Below are 19,945 nucleotides of genomic sequence, written 5' to 3'. Positions count from 1 at the left end.
TCTCTGAAACTCTTCATAATGCACACTTTCTTGAACAGCAATAATCCCCTTCCAATCTTTTTGGTCTCCAACAAGGCTTTTACAGGGCAAGGTTTATCTGTGATCTCCCATGTAACTTACTTCTGGTCCTCCTCTCTGTGTGCTCTTGGTGAGTATTTTGTCATGGTCCTTGATATCTCTATAGCATCTGACAAGGTGTGGCATTAATATCTACTTTTTTAACTTCCTTCTTTTGGCATTTCTGCATCTCTTCATTTCTAATGCATAGCTTCTCTCTAGTCATTCCTCTGCAGTAGTTGCTAATGGTACAATTTTCCCCCTTATCCTATCACCAGCAGTGTCTCAAGGTTCTGTTCCATTTTCTACTCTCTTTCTTCTTTCTGTGAGTGATCGTTTCCCTTCAACTTCAAACCTAATTCATTCTTATGCTGATGATCATACTTTACTTTTCTCATCCTAACTCTAATACTCACTGTCTTCCTTGCAATCTCATAACTGAGACTCATGCAGCATCATGAAACAGATAGGCAGCATCCTGGTTAAACTCGATGGTGCCAAGATGCAATTTCTACATATCACTTATTTCCCTCGGTTCATTTAAAACACCAAAATTCAACCTTTCAAGATCATAAACATGCTGGGTATAAAAATACCTACTCTTTCCTGGGAACTCCACGTATCAACATTACAAAATCTTCTTCCCAAAAGTGATGCACTCATTTTTCTTGAGAGTGGCATTTTTCATATTTAAAGGAGTTTTTCCACCACAGTAAATGCTTGTATATTTAGGGTGGCTCTTCCTTAACCTCTCTATTAGCCAGATTGGTATCAGAAGGCTTCTGCCTCACCAACTCTCCAGACCATCAGCTCTCAAACCGTCTTTTCTGCCCTCTACCTAAAACATTATTTCACCATAACTCTCATGAGCTGTTTGTGTGTGACCTATGGCTTGCACCTGGTTGCTGCTTCCCCAAGTTTCTGTAGAGAGAACAGCCTTTCCTTGAAATGTGAAGCTGTGGAATTCTTTTCCTTCTTTAGTCTTTCCTTCTTTCTACAACCTTCCTATCTGTATAAGTCAGGTCTAAAAGCACACGAGCTCTGGTCAATCTTTTCTTTCTTTTTCTCATAATCATTTTCTTTTCGCCCAAGAAGGCCTTGACTGGGGTATGTATTTCCCAAGATATGTGCTTTCATATAAAAAAATCATGTATAGGAAGCCAGCCATATCCATTAGGTAGGACCATAGGTTAAGAAGTGTAATGATGTTAGCAGAAAAATTTAAAAGTGTTCAGCTTATTCATTAAAAAAGTTGTACCTTGGGCACGATGGATCTTATAATATGATGGATCAATGTTTGTACTGTTTACATGGGTGGTATGCAGAATGCAGATGAGAAATTGTAACTTACATGGCTAGGGAGTGGAGTTTCAGATGGGTGCACATCTGGTGAGGTGATGTTTGAGAGTGGGTCTTTAGTACATGTCAGGTCATTTTAGCATGTATCCCTGGGGATAGGGCAGAAAGAATACTTCCCACGTATTCCCTGCATGTCGTAGAAGGCGACTAAAAGGGGAGGGAGCAGGTGGCTGGAAATCCTCCCCTCTCGTTTTTTTTAATTTTCCAAAAGAAGGAACAGAGAAGGGGGCCAGATGAGGGTATTCTCTCAAAGGCCCAGTCCTCTGTTCTTAACACTACCTCGCTAACGAGGGTAATGGCGAATACCATGAAAGAGAAAAGAAAGAGTTTTCTATGTTGTTTGTTGGGGCAGGGGAATCTGTAAGTATAAGTTGCTGAAAGTGTGAGACAGAGTAAGCTTTTCATTTCTACCTGGCACCTGTGGTTACTGGTTTGGAAGAGAAGAATCTAGTACTGTTGCAAAGAATTGAGGTACTTAGGCCAGAAAAACGAATAAACCAATCACCCAATGTCAAGGCTGAAGTTCTAAAATATCCACTTCATGCTTTTCTTACTGGCTAAATGGATTTTCACCCTTATTCATTGATATATATCAATTCCCTTACCATCAGGCCAGTTAAAGAAGCATGTGGCAGACATATTAGGCTCCAATCTCAACATCAGGTGGTTGGTTGATTCAGGACTATGGCTCCAAGTCCCTCAACTGGGAGAGTCTTTGTTATGTTGTGCATGGCTCAGTGTTTCTAGTTCCTAGGGAGTCAGTGATCTTTCTGAGTATTCTGTTTGGGGTGGTTTGTAGCTTTCTTGTATTTGTAGATGACCAAGCAGGTTAGACATAGTTTACAATGTAGCAAATGAATTGTTTGCTTATAAAAAGGATTTTTTTTCTTGTCCAAACCTGATACCAGTTATTGTTCTGAGGGTATTCATTTGTTCCTTTTGTTGTGCGGGGAGTGAATGTTGTATGTACTATATTTTTTTTTACATCTGTTTGCTGTTGCTTGTGATAGTAAAGTAGTGTCAGGAACAAATGAAGAAAAGGCCTCATTTGCTCAGATACATTCTTTGTTGTCATGTGTAATACACCAAAACCACAGCCTTCTATCAATAACCAGGCCCCACAGACCTTTCTGTAGTTTCTCCTGGTTGCTTCATATACCCTCATTCAGGCCTCTGTCAGCTCATCGTACCTTGTAAACCACATTGCTCCAATCCACTCTATCTGCATGTTCAGGTCCCAATCACTCAAAATATTTTCCACTCCAATCTTCCATCTCCAGTCTGATGTCCCTTTCCTATTTCCCTCCACTTTTGACACAAATATATCCTCTCTGTCAACCTCTCTCACTCATTCTCTTAATATGTCCACACCATTTCAGCACACTCTCTTCAGCTCTCTCTCAGCCACATACACATTACCCTACCTATCTCTTACCCTTTTATTACTTACTTGATCAAACCAGCTGACACCATTAAATGTCCTCATACATTTAATTTAATGCAGTCTGTTGGGGATGAGAGAGCTTGGGAAGTGAGTCAGTTGTTGTTCGCTGATGATACAGCGCTAGTGGCTGATTCGTGTGAGAAACTGCAGAAGCTGGTGACTGAGTTTGGTAAAGTGTGTGAAAGAAGAAAGTTAAGAGTAAATGTGAATAAGAGCAAGGTTATTAGGTACAGTAGGGTTGAGGGTCAAGTCAATTGGAAGGTAAGTTTGAATGGAGAAAAACTGGAAGTAAAGTGTTTTAGATATCTGGGAGTGGATCTGGCAGCGGATGGAACCATGGAAGCAGAAGTAAATCATAGGGTGGGGGAGGGGGCGAAAATCCTGGGAGCCTTGAAGAATGTGTGGAAGTCGAGAACATTATCTTGGAAAGAAAAATTGGCTATGTTTGAAGGATAGTGGTTCCAACAATGTTGTATGGTTGCAAGGCATGGGCTATGGATAGAGTTGTGCGCAGGAGGATGGATGTGCTGGAAATGAGATGTTTGAGGACAATATGTGGTGTGAGGTGGTTTGATCGAGTAAGTAATGTAAGGGTAAGGGAGATGTGTGGAAATAAAAAGAGCGTGGTTGAGAGAGCAGAAGAGGGTGTTTTGAAATGGTTTGGGCACATGGAGAGAATGAGTGAGGAAAGATTGACCAAGAGGATATATGTGTCGGAGGTGGAGGGAACGAGGAGAAGTGGGAGACCAAATTGGAGGTGGAAAGATGGAGTGAAAAAGATTATGAGTGATTGGGGCCTGAACATGCAGGAGGGTGAAAGGCGGGCAAGGAATAGAGTGAATTGGATCGATGTGGTATACCGGGATCGACATGCTGTCAATGGATTGAATCAGGGCATGCAAAGCGTCTGGGGTAAACCATGGAAACTTCTGTGGGGCCTGGATGTGGAAAGGGAGCTGTGGTTTCGGGCATCATTGCATGACAGCTGGAGACTGAGCGTGAGCGAATGGGGCCTTTGTTGTCTTTTCCTGGCGCTACCTCGCACACTTGAGGGGGAGGGGGTTGTTATTCCATGTGTGGCGAGGTGGGGATGGGAATAAATAAAGGCAGACAGTATGAATTATGTACATGTGTACATATGTATATGTCTGTGTGTGTATATATATGGGTACATTGAGATGTATAGGTATGTATATTTGCGTGTGTGGACGTGTATGTATATACATGTGTATGTGGGTGGGTTGGGCCTTTCTTTCGTCTGTTTCCTTGAGCTACCTCGCCAATGCGGGAGACAGCAACAAAGCAAAATAGAAAAAAAAATAACATTTAATTTCCATCACATCCATCCTTCCTGGCACACTGTCCTCTATATTCTGTGTCTCACATCCATACAACAATAATGACCCTGCTATACCTTCAAACATACCCATTTCTGCCATCCCAGACATTGTCCTCTCTTTCTACACATTCCTCAATGCTCCCTAGAACCTTCACCCTCTCATCCACCCTATGACTTACTTCCACTCCCATGGTTCCATTTGCTACCATGTCCACTCTTGGATATCTAAAACACTTCAATGTTTCTCAATTCAAACTCACATCCCAACTGACCTGTCCATCTTCCATAGTCAGACCTATATCTGGCTTTTTTTTACATTTACTCTTGAACTGCTCCTTGTACACACTCCCAAACTGACACCAACTTCTATAATTTCTCACTTGAATCTGCTACCAGCACTGTGTCATCAGAAAACGACAGGTGACCCACTTCTCAGGCTACCTCACCCCCTACATGCTGCATACTTGTCCCTCTCTGAATTTTCAGTTATAGCTTAAAAGTGATGAATAGCCTCAAAAAGAATTAAGATCCAATCCTCTTCACTTCCTAAAGTTTTTAGAATTTCACAGTCAACCTTATGTACTTCAAATAAAAAATCTAAATATTTATAGAGAAAGTTCTTTATAGAATACTACTGTACATATGAAAGCTTGTGAAGATGAGTATTAGTAAAAAACATGTATACATACATAAATCTTTAATGTTTTTTGTTTTTGTTTTTGCATGTCTGGTAGACATAAAAATCTTGGAATAACTCACTTCTAGCAGATTGCAGGTGATGTCACTGCCAAGTACTTGGGGTATTCTTCCCAACTCTTCTTCATCATCCCTCAAAACTGTGGAAAACAAATAATGTCAGTGTTACAAAGAAATGAATGAAACTTTTTTCTTTTTTACATATCCATGCCTAACCAATTTCAGAGAAGTCTATGTCTGCAGCTTCTCCTTTATCATATTGTTACAGTCTGTCTATCTATCTATCCATAACTCTGATGCCCATTCCCTCTGGGAAGTCCAATCAAAGAGTTGGCCACAACAAAAACATCTCCACTTTTCTGTGTGCTCGCATGCCTCCCTTGCATGCACCAATGGCTTCCATGCATTCTTCCACCATTTTTCTCCTTCCAATACTCTACTTCCCCATATCACTGGTGGTCTTCTTCTTACACCAACCCCTTTAAATGTACTATCATGCACTCACTTTGTAAACTCCCAGTCTTGCATTCTTTCCTCATGCCCAAACCACCTCAAAGTATTATGTTTCACCCACACTGCCACTCCATAATTCATTTCCTTTGCATTGCTTGCTATATCAAACCTCTCATACATTCCTCAATACTTTCTTCATTCCATCTAGTCACACTAAATGCTCCTCTTAAGTAAATAATTTCCACAGCCTGGATTTTTGACCTCTGTGACTCATTCTAAGTTTATGTTTCAACTACATAAGTCAAGGTTAAGAGACTATGCTGTCCCTTAATCCTTTCTTCACTTCCATACTTACACCTCTACATTTCATCATTCTATTAAAGAACCCACATGTACTACCATGTACTACTCTCTCCCTCATCTCTCCTTCCATATAAGCAAACTTATCAAATATAGCTCCCTAATACTTGAATTGTGTCACCTCTTCCAGTTTTTCTCCCCACATATGTATAACACAGTTTTGTACACTTTCTTCTCTCACTCTGTAGGGCTTTGCAAAATCTATATTTTCACTCTGTTTCCTTTCAAACATCATTACTTTACTTTTACACTCAATTACCTTCAATTGCCCAAGCTTACATACATCATAAAATATACTTACAACCTTCTGCAACTCCTCTTAACTCTTAACAAACAACACAATATCTTATGCAAGCAGACTTGTCACTAGCCATCATACCTAAACATCACACTCCATCTCTACACTCCTTTTCCCTAGTTCTATTTTCATCTCTCTTATCACTACATTTACATATATGTTAAAAGGCCACAGTGACATCACACAACCCTGTCTCATACCCTCATGTATACTGAAACTTTCACTCAACTCTTCAATCACTTCCACACATGCATTTACTTCTCTGTTAAAGGCATTCACATCATCTAACAGTTGTCCCTCTACATCATATAACATTAGCACATCCCACAGGGCATTCCACTCGACTCTATTATACACTTTCTCCACATTCATAAAAACTGCATACAGTTTCTTACCTTTCACTGGATTCTTTATCTACAGTGATTCTCACAGCCAAAATCTGATCCACACATCCCCTACCTTTCCTAAAATCCCCATATTCCACAGTCATTCTGCATTCAGTCACTTCCATCACTTGGCATACACTTCTTCTGGTATAGTGAGAGACTTAGTCCCCAGCAATTGCTTCATACATCCTTAGCGCCTTTTCCTTTGAATAAAGGAAAAATAATATCTTCCACCCTCTCTTCAGGCAAAAACTTCTGCTTCCATATCAAATGTATCCACTCTATTACTCTCTACTGGCTTCCTCCTCCATACCTCAACATTCAAGATGTAATCCCATCAACTCCAGGTGCCTTTCCTACTTTTCAACTTCATTATTGCCTTTTTTTGGCCTTAACTGCTGCTGAACCTCTCCCACATTCATCAGTTCTTCAAAATACTCTTTCCATCTTCCTTTAACTTCCTTTTTTTGATTCAGCAACTCTTGTTCCTTTCTTCTCACATTTCCATTTCAATTCTTTCATTTATCTCTTTCCTTTTTCACCTCCTTCCAGTACAATTTCTTATTTTCCTTAAACTTTTCACTCAACTTTCTTCCAAAATCTCTATGTACTTTAATTTCCTTTATAAGCCTCTTAACATTCCACCTACACATCTTATATTCTTTTAAATTACTTTGCTGAATTTCCACTAGTACACTCCTTTAAAAAAATCTACCACATGCCTTTTTCATTTTTTCCACAGCATTTCTAATCTCATTTGTCCACAATGCCTTTCCACTTCTATTCTTCTATCTCACAACCTTGTATCCAACTACTAATCCTGCTATCTTTCACAATCTTTTTCTTAACACTTTAAACACCTCATTTACATGACTACTCTCATACTTGTTGCATTTTTTCTCCATCTTTTCCCTTGCCAACAACTTTACCCCTCCATTCTCCCTTATGCCCTATCTCCAATCCCTGATCCTCACCTCAATAAGTATGGCAAAATGGTCAGAATTTCTGTAGATCCTCTCACAACTCTAGCATCCACCACAATATTCCTCAACCTTTTATTCACAGCCATATAGTCAATCGAACCCGTTTGCTTTTCTCTTCCATTATTTCTCATCGACATACATCTGTGGATCATCTTGTGCTGTAAAAACTGTGTGTACAAGGAATAAAACCCTCTCAGCACACACATCTACAAGATAACTTCCATTTTCATTTACTCCAGGCACTACCCATTCATGAACTATGTCACCAATTTCATCCCATCCCACCTTCACATTCATATCACCCATTACAACCTATTTATACAGAGATTCAAATTTCTCCAGAAATGCTTCATTTTATCCTTACCTTGCACAGTCCTCATACTCACAAGAGCGTATACACATTGCCCATGCATACTTCACAATTCCAATCTTTCCTTTCACCCACTATTCTTCATCCACAGCATTCATGCTCAGTAAAACCTTAACATACTATTGGTGGTAGCTCTCTTGCATATCCTTCTTTCCTTCCTCCTGAATTTTCATTCATTTCCATCCAAACCATTCCTCCTTCCATGCCCTCCCACAACTAGCTTTCACCATTTTCATTTTCACTCCATACACCCTGCCCAAGAATACGAGCTTCTCCAGCTCCCAGGACATTCAAATTATAATTTGAATTCTCAACAAGCCCCCTCCAAAATCTCATGTCATCCCACTAACATTCAGAGCCATCACCCCCAATCACTCATCACTTTTCCTCCATGGCATAAATGGTTGACTCTAGTGCCACTTCTTAGCCTATTACTGCACCTATTATTCACTCCTACACCTCAAGTTAAGTTAAACCAATTTCAAAAAGATAACAATGATGTGTGAAATTTGTTCCGAATGAACTCAAGATCCAAAGTGCAGGGAACAGAGAAAAATGACTTATTTTCAGTTTCATCAGCACGAAACTGTTTTCGGAATAATCTTTTCTAGCGCTGTCTCTGTCCCTCTTTCTGGTATGCAGTAGGTGGTAAGCAGCCGCTGAACAGAGGTACATTACTAGCACAACCTGCCTGGATATTGGAAGTGGTAGTGACAGATGCACTGAGATAGCACTTCAATGGCTGCTATGCGTTACACCTTTGGTCCAGGAAGCTGTCTTTTCTTTCTGCCTAACACATATTTGGCCTGCTGGCTTTCAGTCCACAAACATACACTCCCTTTAACTCATACCTAATATTTGAAAACAAGTAACTAACTTGGCTTGCTCTTTTTATTTCTATATTTCCTGCTGTGATTGTTTTGTAACTCTATATTTTCTAATGTGAATGCTATCTGCTTGCTGGCTTTTGGCAAAACCTCAATTAAGTATTCATAAGCAATTAAGAACTCTCTCTCATGCTTAGTAAATAGATGGTGGGCCTCCACTGGCCAGAGAGGTGTGTTACCAGTATGGCCCACCTGGGTATAGGGAGGGGTAGTGATGGTTACACAATGAACCAGCACTGCAGTGGTTGTCAAGTATCTCTCCTTTGGCCCAGGTTGCTGTTTCTCTTTCTGTCTCATCCATACATGGGCAACTGACTTTTAGTCCACAAACATGCAATCTCTTATCTAACAAGTAACACAATAAGTAGCTCATCTAACTCATTCTTCATAAGCTTAGATTCTTCTGCAGTTAACACTTCATGCTAAAACTGCCTGTTGGCAAAATTTCATCATAAGTAATTGTAGGGAAGCACTTTCTCTCTTGTTTTCATACTCTTTTTCTCTGTCCAGAAGGAAAATGATGGCCACCATTAAAGAGAAATTCCTTGATGAGTTTATATTCCCTTTCATCCACTGGTAACGATGCACCCTTGCCAAAGGATACTTTTTGACTGCAATGTAATCATGCGTAAGTGCACTCAAGCAACACTTAGTAAACGTGATCTAAGCCTTCAAGGAAAAATCCTCAGTTGTGGACTTTTTCTGTTCCTACTTTTAGAAAGTGATATCACAGGAGGGAAGGATTTCCAATCCCCCACTTTCTCTCCTCAGTCATCTTTTATGACATACTGGAGATATATAGGTGGTACTCCTTCTTCCCTATCCCCAGGAATGCTAAGAGTCTGTCCAATATAGACTTTAACGTTAACGAAGCAAAATGCCCTACCTTGTTCCTCTTCCTGATCATTGTGATAAGGCTGTTCGCACATCACAACCATAAAACATACAGCAACCTCACCTAAGCTTTCATTGGGATTATCATGTTTACACAACAGACGAGTATCAATAAAATTAAGCACTACAGACAAAAGTCCTTCACTTTTGATTCTGGTGAAAATGATTTGTCAAACCTTATTACAAAATACAATAAAGCTGTAAATCTACAATACACTTGTAACCTAATAAGTTACATCACAAAAATAATTGGCTTTTAAACAAATAAAACTGAACACAGTGAATCTAACCCCACTGCCAAACACCAAGTAAATGAACAAAGATAGATTTGAAAATGAGCCTAAAGTTGATACAAGATTTTAGGGTATAGAAAATTGTAAAAATGGGAACACTTAATCCTTCCCTTGTACAGCCCTTATAATTTCAGAGAATATCAGAATATATAATAAAGAGAAAGATGAAAGTGTGAGTGAGCTAGCTACTGACTTGCAAAGAGAGATGAAGAGAACTACTAACTCTTGTGCATGCGAATATAATTGGCAGCCAGTCTGAGGACAGATGTCTTGTCAATGCGCTTGTTGGCTCCAGAACCCAGGGGAACAATACCGGCCAGTTCGCTGATATAATAGTTGAGCTTGTCCCGTCGCATCTTTTCTGCCATATTCCTCATCTCCCTTGAAGAGCTGCAAAAAATACAAAATGTCCATGTCTAGAAAGTTTTTTCAGCATTGGTTGAATATCATTGGTAAAACCTATTGTCTATCATAGAAGGAGTTTTGATGTATTCATGCTGCTTGTTTTTATCCCTGTATGCTTGAGGTTACAATGTTAACAAAAAGTCACCTCTGATAAGGCTATATCATCCATTGATGGAACAGATCACAGTCTAGTAAAAGAACTTCTTGCTTCAAAGAAGGTAATTCTTTTTCCTGCTAATGAGTGCAGCACAGTCTTGGAACTGCAAGAGCCACTGAAAAAAAGCTAGCTGGGCAACATCAAGATCCTTTTGGAATGGGGTCCAAGGGTAATCAAAATATTCATTTATAACTACCTTAAGACCAGTGTCCGAGAAAGATGTCCCAATGTTACCAAGAAGCTCTTTCTGCAGGCTCTTGCAGCCGAAGACTGTGCTACTTCCAGTGGGAAGGAAATGTGAACTCCTTTAGAATGAGTAGACATTTTACTTGTGGTGTATCCTCAAGGATGCAAGGATTTGGATCTTTGTAGAAGGCAAGGAAACAAACAGATTGCTGGTTACAGTGTGGAGTAATGCTATTTCATTTTCTAAACAAGCCAAAATCACCCTACTAATGTTGTGGATATAACGTTTATCAATACAGTACATAAAGTATCAACACATGTAAAGTACAAAACTCCAAAATATGTACAAACATATTATACTAACTATATACAAGTATGTTACACTGCTGCCCCAAAACAGAGAGTAAATAAAACTAATTGGATTCCTGATGTGTCCAGACTTTCAAACACTCAGTACCATGTAAGATGTGATCCTGTTACCAACTACTGGTGTTACTGTATATCTTCCTCCATCCATGATTTGTTACTATTTGCTCCTTAAGATGTGTTGAAATACATGAAATTGCTTAAGCAAATTTTCCAGCTTTGATTTTCCCTCGTGGTCTAAAAGTTCATATATCCATACTTATGCATACACAAACATATATACACATGTACATATTCATACTCACTCAACTTCATCCATTCCGGCGCCACCCTGCCCCACAGGAAACAGTATTGCCAACCTATGCATCAGCAAGGTAATGCCAGGAGACATATGAAAGAAGGCCACATCCGCTTACACTTAGTCTCTAGCTGTCATGTGTAATGCACTGAAACCACAGCTTCCTATCCACATCCAGGCCCCACTGACCTTTCCATGGCTTACCCCAGATGTTTCACATGTCCTGGTTCAGTCCACTGACAGCATATCGACCCCAGTATACCAAATCGTTCCAATTCACCCTATTCCTTGCACGTCTCTTACCCTCCTGTATGTTTAGGCCCCAATCGCTCAAAATCTATTTCACTCCATCCTTCCACCTCTAATTTGGTCTCCCACTTCTCCTTGTTCCCCCAACTTCTGACACATATATCCTCTTTGTCATTCTCTCCTCACTCATTCTCATCAAATGTCCAAAGCACTTCAACACACCCGCTTCTGTTCTCTCAACCACACTTTTTATTTCCACAAATCTCTCTTACTCTTTCATTACTTACTTGATCAAACCACCTCACACAACATACTGTCCTCAAACATCTCATTTCCAATACATCCACCCTCCTCTATATAACCCTATCTATAATCCATGCCTTGCAACCATATAGAATTGTTGGAACTACTATTCCTTGAAACATGCCTATTTTTGCTCTCCGAGATAACTTTCTCTCATTCCATGCATTCTTCATCGCTCCCAGAACCTTCACCCCCTAAAACACTTCACTTCCTCCAATTTTTCTCCCTTTAAACTTACATCCCAATTACCTTGTCCCTCAACCCTAATGAGCCTAATGACCGTGCTCTTATTCACATTTACTCTTAACTTTCTCCTTTCAGACACTCTTCCAAACTCTGTCACCGACCTCTGCAGTTTCTCATTTGAATCAACCATCAGAGTTGTATCATCAGCGAACAACAACTGACTCACTTCCTGGGCCCTTTCATCCCCAACAGACTGCATACTTGCCCCTCTCTCCAAAACTCTAGCACTTACCCTCCTAACCACATCATCCATAAACAAATTAAACAACCATGGGAACATCATGTATCCCTGCCGCAGACCGACTTTCACTGAGAGCCAATCACTCTCCTCTCTTCCTACTTGTACACAAGCCTCACATCCTTGATAAAAACTTTTCACTGCTTCTGGTAGCTTTCCTCCCACACCATATACTCTTAAGCATCTCTATCAACCCTCTCATATGCCTTCTTCAGATCCATAAATGCTACATACAAATCCATCTGTTTTCCTAAGTATTTCTCACACACATTTTCAAAGCAACTACCTGATCCACACATCCTCTACCACTTCTGAAACCACATTGCCCCTCGCCAATCTGACACTCTGTACATACCTTCACCCTCTCAATCAGTATCCTCCCATACAATTTCCTAGGAATACTCAACAAACTTATGCCTTTGAACACTCACCTTTATCCACTTTGCCTTTGTACAATGGCACTAGGCATGCATTACGCCAATCCTCAGGCACTTCACTCTGATTCATACATACAATGAATATCCTTACCAACCAATCTATAGCAATACCATCCAAACACACCATCTTGCTGGATTCCATCTTCCACAAAGATCTCACTACCTCTTCTCACTTAACCAAACCATTCTCCCTGACCCTCTCACTTCGCACACCACCGCAACCAAAACACCCCTTATATGTCACTCTATCATCAAACACATTCAACAAACCTTCAAAATACTCACTCCAACTCTTTCTCACTTCATCACTACCTGTCATTACTTCCCCCTCTTGCCTCCTTCACCAATGTTCCCATTTGTTCTCTTGTCTTATACACGTTATTTACCTCCTTCCAAAACATCTTTTCATCCTCCCTAAAATCTAATGATACTCTCTCGCCCCAACTTTCATTTGCCCTCTTTTTCAACCCTTGCAGCTTTCTCTTGGCCTCCTGCTGCTTTCTTTTATACATCTCCCAATCATTTCCAAGCCTTCCTTGTAAGCATCATCCAAACGCCTCTCTTTTCTCTTTCACTAACAATTTACTTCTTCATCCCACCAGTCACTACCCCTTCTAATCTGCCTGATTCCCACCTTTCTCATGCCACATATATCTTTTGCACATGCCATCAGTGCTTCCCTAAATTCATCCCATTCCTCACCCACTCCCCTTACATCATTTGCTTTCACCTTTTGCCATTCTACACTCAATCTCTCCTGGTACTTCCTCGCACAGGTGTCCATTCCAAGCTCACTTACTCTCACCACTCTCCTCTCCCCAATGTTCTTTCTTTGTTTTTGAAAACCTCTACAAATCTTCACCCTCACCTCCACAAGATAGCGATCAGACATCCCTTCAGCTGCCCCTCTTAGCACATTAACATCCAAAAGTCTCTCTTTTACACACCTATAAATTAACATGTAAACCAATAATGCCCTTTGACCATCTCTCCTACTCACATATTTATACTTATGTACATCTCTCATCTTAAACCAGGTATTCCCAATCACCAGTCATTTTTTCAGCACACATATCCATAAGCTCTTCACCATTTCCATTCACAACACTGAATACCCCATGTACACCAATGATACCCTCAACTGCGACTTTACTCACCTTCGCATATAAATCACTAATCACTAATACCTAGTCTCGTGCACCAAAGCTGCTGACACATGAACTCAAATGCTCCCAAAACACTTGCCTTTCATAATCTTCACATGACCAGGTGCATAAGCACCAATAATCACCCATCTCTCTCCATCCACTTTCAGTTTTACCCACATCAATCTAGAATTTACTTTCTTACACTCTATCACACACTCCCACAACACCTGCTTCAGGAGTAGTGCTACTCCTTCCTTAGCTCTTGTCCTCTCACTAACCCCTAACTTTACTCCCAAGACTTTTCTAAACCATTCTTCTTTACCCTCAAGTTTTGTTTCACTCAGAGCCAGAACATCCAGGTTTCTTTCCTCAAGTATACTACCTATCTCTCCTTTCTTCTCGTCTTGGTTACATCCAGACACATTCAGACACCCCAGTCTGAGCCTTTGAGAAGGATGAGCACTCCCCGCTTGACTCCTCCTGTCTCCCATTTTATAAATTGAAACTGAAGTACAAGGAGGGGAGAAGTTCCAGCCCCCTTACTCCTACCCCCTTTAGTTGCCTTGTGTGACAAAAAGGGAATATGTGGGAAGTATTCTTTCTCCCCTATCCCCAGGGATACATATACACACATATACATTTTGCAAGAGGTCACAGTGGTGCATGTGATCTAGTATATGCATAAAATCTCATGGTTTTACAAATTGGGCTGTAAGTTTGAATGGAGAAAAACTGGAGGAAGTGAAGTGTTTTAGATATCTGGGAGTGGACTTAGCAGTGAATGGAACCATGGAAGCTGACATGAATCACAGGGTGGGGAGGGGGGAGAAGGTTCTGGGAGCAATGAAGAATGTGTGAAAGGAGAGAACATTGTCTTAAAGAGCAAAAATGGGTATGTGATCTAGTGCATGTGATCTAGTATATGCATAAAATCTCATGGTTTTACAAACTAGGCTGTAAGTTTCAATGAAGAAAAACTGGAGAAAGTGAAGTGTTTTAGAAATCTGGGAGTGGACTTAGCAGTGAATGGAACCATGGAAGCTGATGTGAATCACAGGGTGGGGAAGGGGGAGAAGGTTCTGAGAGCAATGAAGAATGTGTGGAAGGAGAGAACATTGTCTTAAAGAGCAAAAATGGGTATGTTTGAATGAATAGCAATTCAACAATATATGGCTGCAAGGCAAGAGCTATAGATAGGACTGTACGGAGGGTGGTGTTGGATGTGAAATGTTAGAGGACAATATGTGGTGTGAGGTGGTTTGATCAAGTAAGTAATGAAAGGGTAAGAGAGATGTGTGGAAATAAAAAGAGTGGTTGAGAGAGGAGAAGAGAGTATGTTGAAATGGTTTGGATATACGGAGAGAAAGAGTGAGGAAAGACTGACAAAGAGGAAATATGTGTCAGAGGTGGAGGGAAGACGAAGAAGTGGGGGACCAAATTGGAGGTGGAAGGAAGGAGTGATAAAGATTTTGGGCGATCAGGGCCTGAACATACAGGAGGGTGAGAGGCGTGCAAGGAATAGTGAATTGGAATGATGCAGTATACCATGGTCGACGTGCTGTCAATGAAATGAACCAGGGCATATGAAACGTCTGGGGTAAACCATGGAAAGGTCTGTGGGGCCTGGATATGGATAGGGAGCTGTGGTTTTGGTGCATTACACATGACAGCTAGAGACCGAGTGTGAATGAATGTGGCCTTTTTTTATGTTTTCCTGGTGCTACCTCACTGAAGCAGGGGGTAGCAAGGCTGTTTCCTGTGGGGTGGGTGGCGCCAGGAATGGATGAAGGCAAGTAACCATGAATATGTACGTGTATATATGTATATGTTTGTGTATATGTATATACACGTATGTATATAATGATATGTATATGTATGTATATGTGCGTGAATGGGCATGCATATATATATATATATATATATATATATATATATATATATATATATATATATATATATATATATATATGAGTGGATGGGCCCTTCTTCCTCCGTTTCCTGGCGCTACCTCACTGACACGAAAAACGGCGATCATGATAAATAAATAATCATAGTTATATATATATATATATATATATATATATATCATTATTATCATTATACTTTGTCGCTGTCTCCCGCGTTAGCAAGGTAGCTTAAGGAAGCAGACGAAAGAATGGCCAAACACACCCACATACACATGTATATACATACACGTCCACACACGCACATATACATACCTATACATTTCAACGCATACATTTATACACACACACACACACACACACACACATATATATATATATATATATATATATATATATATATATATATATATATATATATATATATATATATTTTTTTTTTTTTTTTTTTTTATACTTTGTCGCTGTCTCCCGCGTTTGCGAGGTAGCGCAAGGAAACAGACGAAAGAAATGGCCCCCCCCCCCCATACACATGTATATACATACGTCCACACACGCAAATATACATACCTACACAGCTTTCCATGGTTTACCCCAGACGCTTCACATGCCTTGCTTCAATCCACTGACAGCACGTCAACCCCGGTATACCACATCGCTCCAATTCACTCTATTCCTTGCCCTCCTTTCACCCTCCTGCATGTTCAGGCCCCGATCACACAAAATCTTTTTCACTCCATCTTTCCACCTCCAATTTGGTCTCCCTCTTCTCCTCGTTCCCTCCACCTCCGACACATATATCCTCTTGGTCAGTCTTTCCCCACTCATTCTCTCCATGTGCCCAAACCACTTCAAAACACCCTCTTCTGCTCTCTCAACCACGCTCTTTTTATTTCCACACATCTCTCTTACCCTTACGTTACTCACTCGATCAAACCACCTCACACCACACATTGTCCTCAAACATCTCATTTCCAGCACATCCATCCTCCTGCGCACAACTCTATCCATAGCCCACGCCTCGCAACCATACAACATTGTTGGAACCACTATTCCCTCAAACATACCCATTTTTGCTTTCCGAGATAATGTTCTCGACTTCCACACATTCTTCAAGGCCCCCAGAATTTTCGCCCCCTCCCCCACCCTATGATCCACTTCCGCTCCAAGGTTGTTTAATTTGTTTATGGATGGGGTTGTTAGGAAGGTAAATGCAAGAGTTTTGGAAAGAGGGGCAAGTATGAAGTCTGTTGGGGATGAGAGAGCTTGAGAAATGAGTCAGTTGTTGTTCGCTGATGATACAGCGCTGGTGGCTGATTCATGTGAGAAACTGCAGAAGCTGGTGACTGAGTTTGGAAAAGTGTGTGGAAGAAGAAAGTTAAGAGTAAATGTGAATAAGAGCAAGGTTATTAGGTACAGTAGGGTTGAGGGTCAAGTCAATTGGGAGGTGAGTTTGAATGGAGAAAAACTGGAGGAAGTGAAGTGTTTTAGATATCTGGGAGTGGATCTGGCAGCGGATGGAACCATGGAAGCGGAAGTGGATCATAGGGTGGGGGAGGGGGCGAAAATCCTGGGGGCCTTGAAGAATGTGTGGAAGTCGAGAACATTATCTCGGAAAGCAAAAATGGGTATGTTTGAGGAATAGTGGTTCCAACAATGTTGTATGGTTGCGAGGCGTGGGCTATGGATAGAGTTGTGCGCAGGAGGATGGATGTGCTGGAAATGAGATGTTTCAGGACAATGTGTGGTGTGAGGTGGTTTGATCGAGTGAGTAACGTAAGGGTAAGAGAGATGTGTGGAAATAAAAAGAGCGTGGTTGAGAGAGCAGAAGAGGGTGTTTTGAAGTGGTTTGGGCACATGGAGAGGATGAGTGAGGAAAGATTGACCAAGAGGATATATGTGTCGGAGGTGGAGGGAACAAGGAGAAGAGGGAGACCAAATTGGAGGTGGAAAGATGGAGTGAAAAAGATTTTGTGTGATCGGGGCCTGAACATGCAGGAGGGTGAAAGGAGGGCAAGGAATAGAGTGAATTGGAGCGATGTGGTATACCGGGGTTGACGTGCTGTCAGTGGATTGAAGCAAGGCATGTGAAGCGTCTGGGGTAAACCATGGAAAGCTGTGTAGGTATGTATATTTGCGTGTGTGGACGTATGTATATACATGTGTATGGGGGGGGGGGGTTGGGCCATTTCTTTCGTCTGTTTCCTTGCGCTACCTCGCAAACGCGGGAGACAGCGACAAAGTATAATAAAAAATATAAATAATAAATATATATATATATATATATATATATATATATATATATATATATATATATATATATATATATATATGTTTCATATACACCAAATCCACAGCCTGATGATAATTCATACAATAATTTTAATGATTTTGAGCATGAAACAACGTTTGTGGGACACTGAACCATCAGAAAGTAAGGTGCCTTAAGTTTTTTTCTTTAATGGCTTTTTAAATGTTTTCTCCAGAGTTATCTACCTCACTGACAATGGTTTTTGTATCAGAAGTCTATCTTTGATTTTATTATCTGACATCATTTCCTGTTCTGTTATGAATGAAAGCCGCTCTAGTCTTTCAGTAAGTCTATCACAATTTCTTTCACCATGTCGGCTATGTGCAATTTTTTTGCAGTGTTAAGAAAGTCATCTTCAACGTCTTTTATCACAATCACCTTGATTCAGAACCATTTTAGCTATTTCACTATCGGTCAGTGAATGAACAACTGGAGCCTCATTATCTGCAGGTCTTTTTGACATTTTGAAGAACATCTTTGTACCACAGAGCAGAGAATAAGCAAAAAGCAGTAATGTACGTAGGTCTAGCGGTGACGATGGTTTGTAACAAACTAGAGCCAACAGAGCATGGGCAAGTTAGGTCGGGTGTGGAATTTTCTACTTGTAACGTCAATTCACCGCTCAAATTTTTTTTTGGGGGGGGATATTGGATCATTTCGTGTAGACGATTTTCGGATTAAAGATGCCAGCCTGTATCAAACTACAAATTCATAATTAACCCTTCTACACTCCCCTCATCATCTAGCCTTTCAGATATACTTTCCAACTACAGAACCTTACCACCACAATCAACGACTATCTACTTACAGATATGAATGCCCAGTGTCTACCTTAGCCTTATACTCACATGCAAGACTCTTGAGGCAAACTGTTCACAAACCAACTACATCATATCAACATCCTGAGCCTAAGCAACCAACCAACCACACCTCCAATGACTAACCTCAACAGACCTCAGCTTTTGCAGTACAATACTGTACACAAGGCCCAAACATCATTGGCACGCTACACGAACTGCCCTATGACCACTAACCCACTGTCAGACACTTCACTTGACTTACCCAATTCATTCAGGGAAAATGAGGAAAGCTTGTGTTCCCACAGTACAAAGAATCCAAACTCCAAAACTTGACCACAAATAATTTCCCATCCCTATACCATGCTCTCGCACTTCAACCAAGCCAGAAAAAGGACAAACCACATGAATATAGAGAGCAATATAACCCAATCATAATCCACATTATTCCAGCCTCTACACATGAACCAACATCCCTTCCCCTACAAACTGCACACACTTGCTAAACATTAAAAAATAACCACAAACACCATTAAATAGGATATGAATCACAAACTTATGTAAGATCACCCCGAAACATCTGCAGACTCACCTTCTACTCCCAATATTCTCGCACAGCAATTAAAAGCTTTAAAACCTGCCTACAGCAATACCTGACAACATAACTAACTTCCACATTAGACATTTTGGGGCATCACAATCCAAGTGCTATATAATATCTACACAACAAAATCCCAAAATATGGAAACTTGCCAACACAGTACCCATCCTGATGCCCTTCCGACCAACCAGCCTGCACTCCTCTTACTGCCTTATGTTGTTGAAAGTTTACCTACAGTAGTTCGCCAGGGTATCTATCCCCACAGCTCAAGCTTCGCCCAAGATGCAGAGTTACGTTTGGTCAACCAAGCTGCCAACACAGACGAGAAGAGGCGGAGAAACACATTTTAATCAGTAAAAAGTGTCCTGTAGCACATGAGCAAACTTGTCTTAAAGCTACACCTCACATAGACCCCACAGCCTGGCTAGTTTGGTACACATTGTAGGTTCTTGTCCAATGCACTCTTGAACTTTTCTACCA

At 40.6% G+C, this 19,945-nt stretch overlaps 1 protein-coding gene across 9 annotated transcripts in view; it reads right to left on the bottom strand.

The window, feature by feature from the left end:
• The window catches only part of LOC139749365 (uncharacterized), a 492,874-nt gene that overhangs the window by 56,898 nt on the left and 416,031 nt on the right, over positions 1 to 19,945 (bottom strand). For all 9 annotated transcript variants that reach the window (XM_071663129.1, XM_071663130.1, XM_071663123.1 and 6 more), the window contains 2 exons: positions 10,043 to 10,209; positions 4,959 to 5,035 (listed from right to left, as the gene is read on the bottom strand). In XM_071663129.1, the coding sequence (XP_071519230.1) occupies positions 4,959 to 5,035; positions 10,043 to 10,196 (231 nt within the window). In that variant the 5' untranslated portion in view covers positions 10,197 to 10,209. The remainder of the gene's footprint in view (positions 1 to 4,958; positions 5,036 to 10,042; positions 10,210 to 19,945) is intronic.

This window comes from Panulirus ornatus, chromosome 7 (genome assembly GCF_036320965.1).
Source record: "Panulirus ornatus isolate Po-2019 chromosome 7, ASM3632096v1, whole genome shotgun sequence".
NCBI classification, from domain to species: Eukaryota; Metazoa; Arthropoda; class Malacostraca; order Decapoda; family Palinuridae; genus Panulirus; species Panulirus ornatus.
This window is presented reverse-complemented; position numbering and strand designations above follow the sequence as displayed.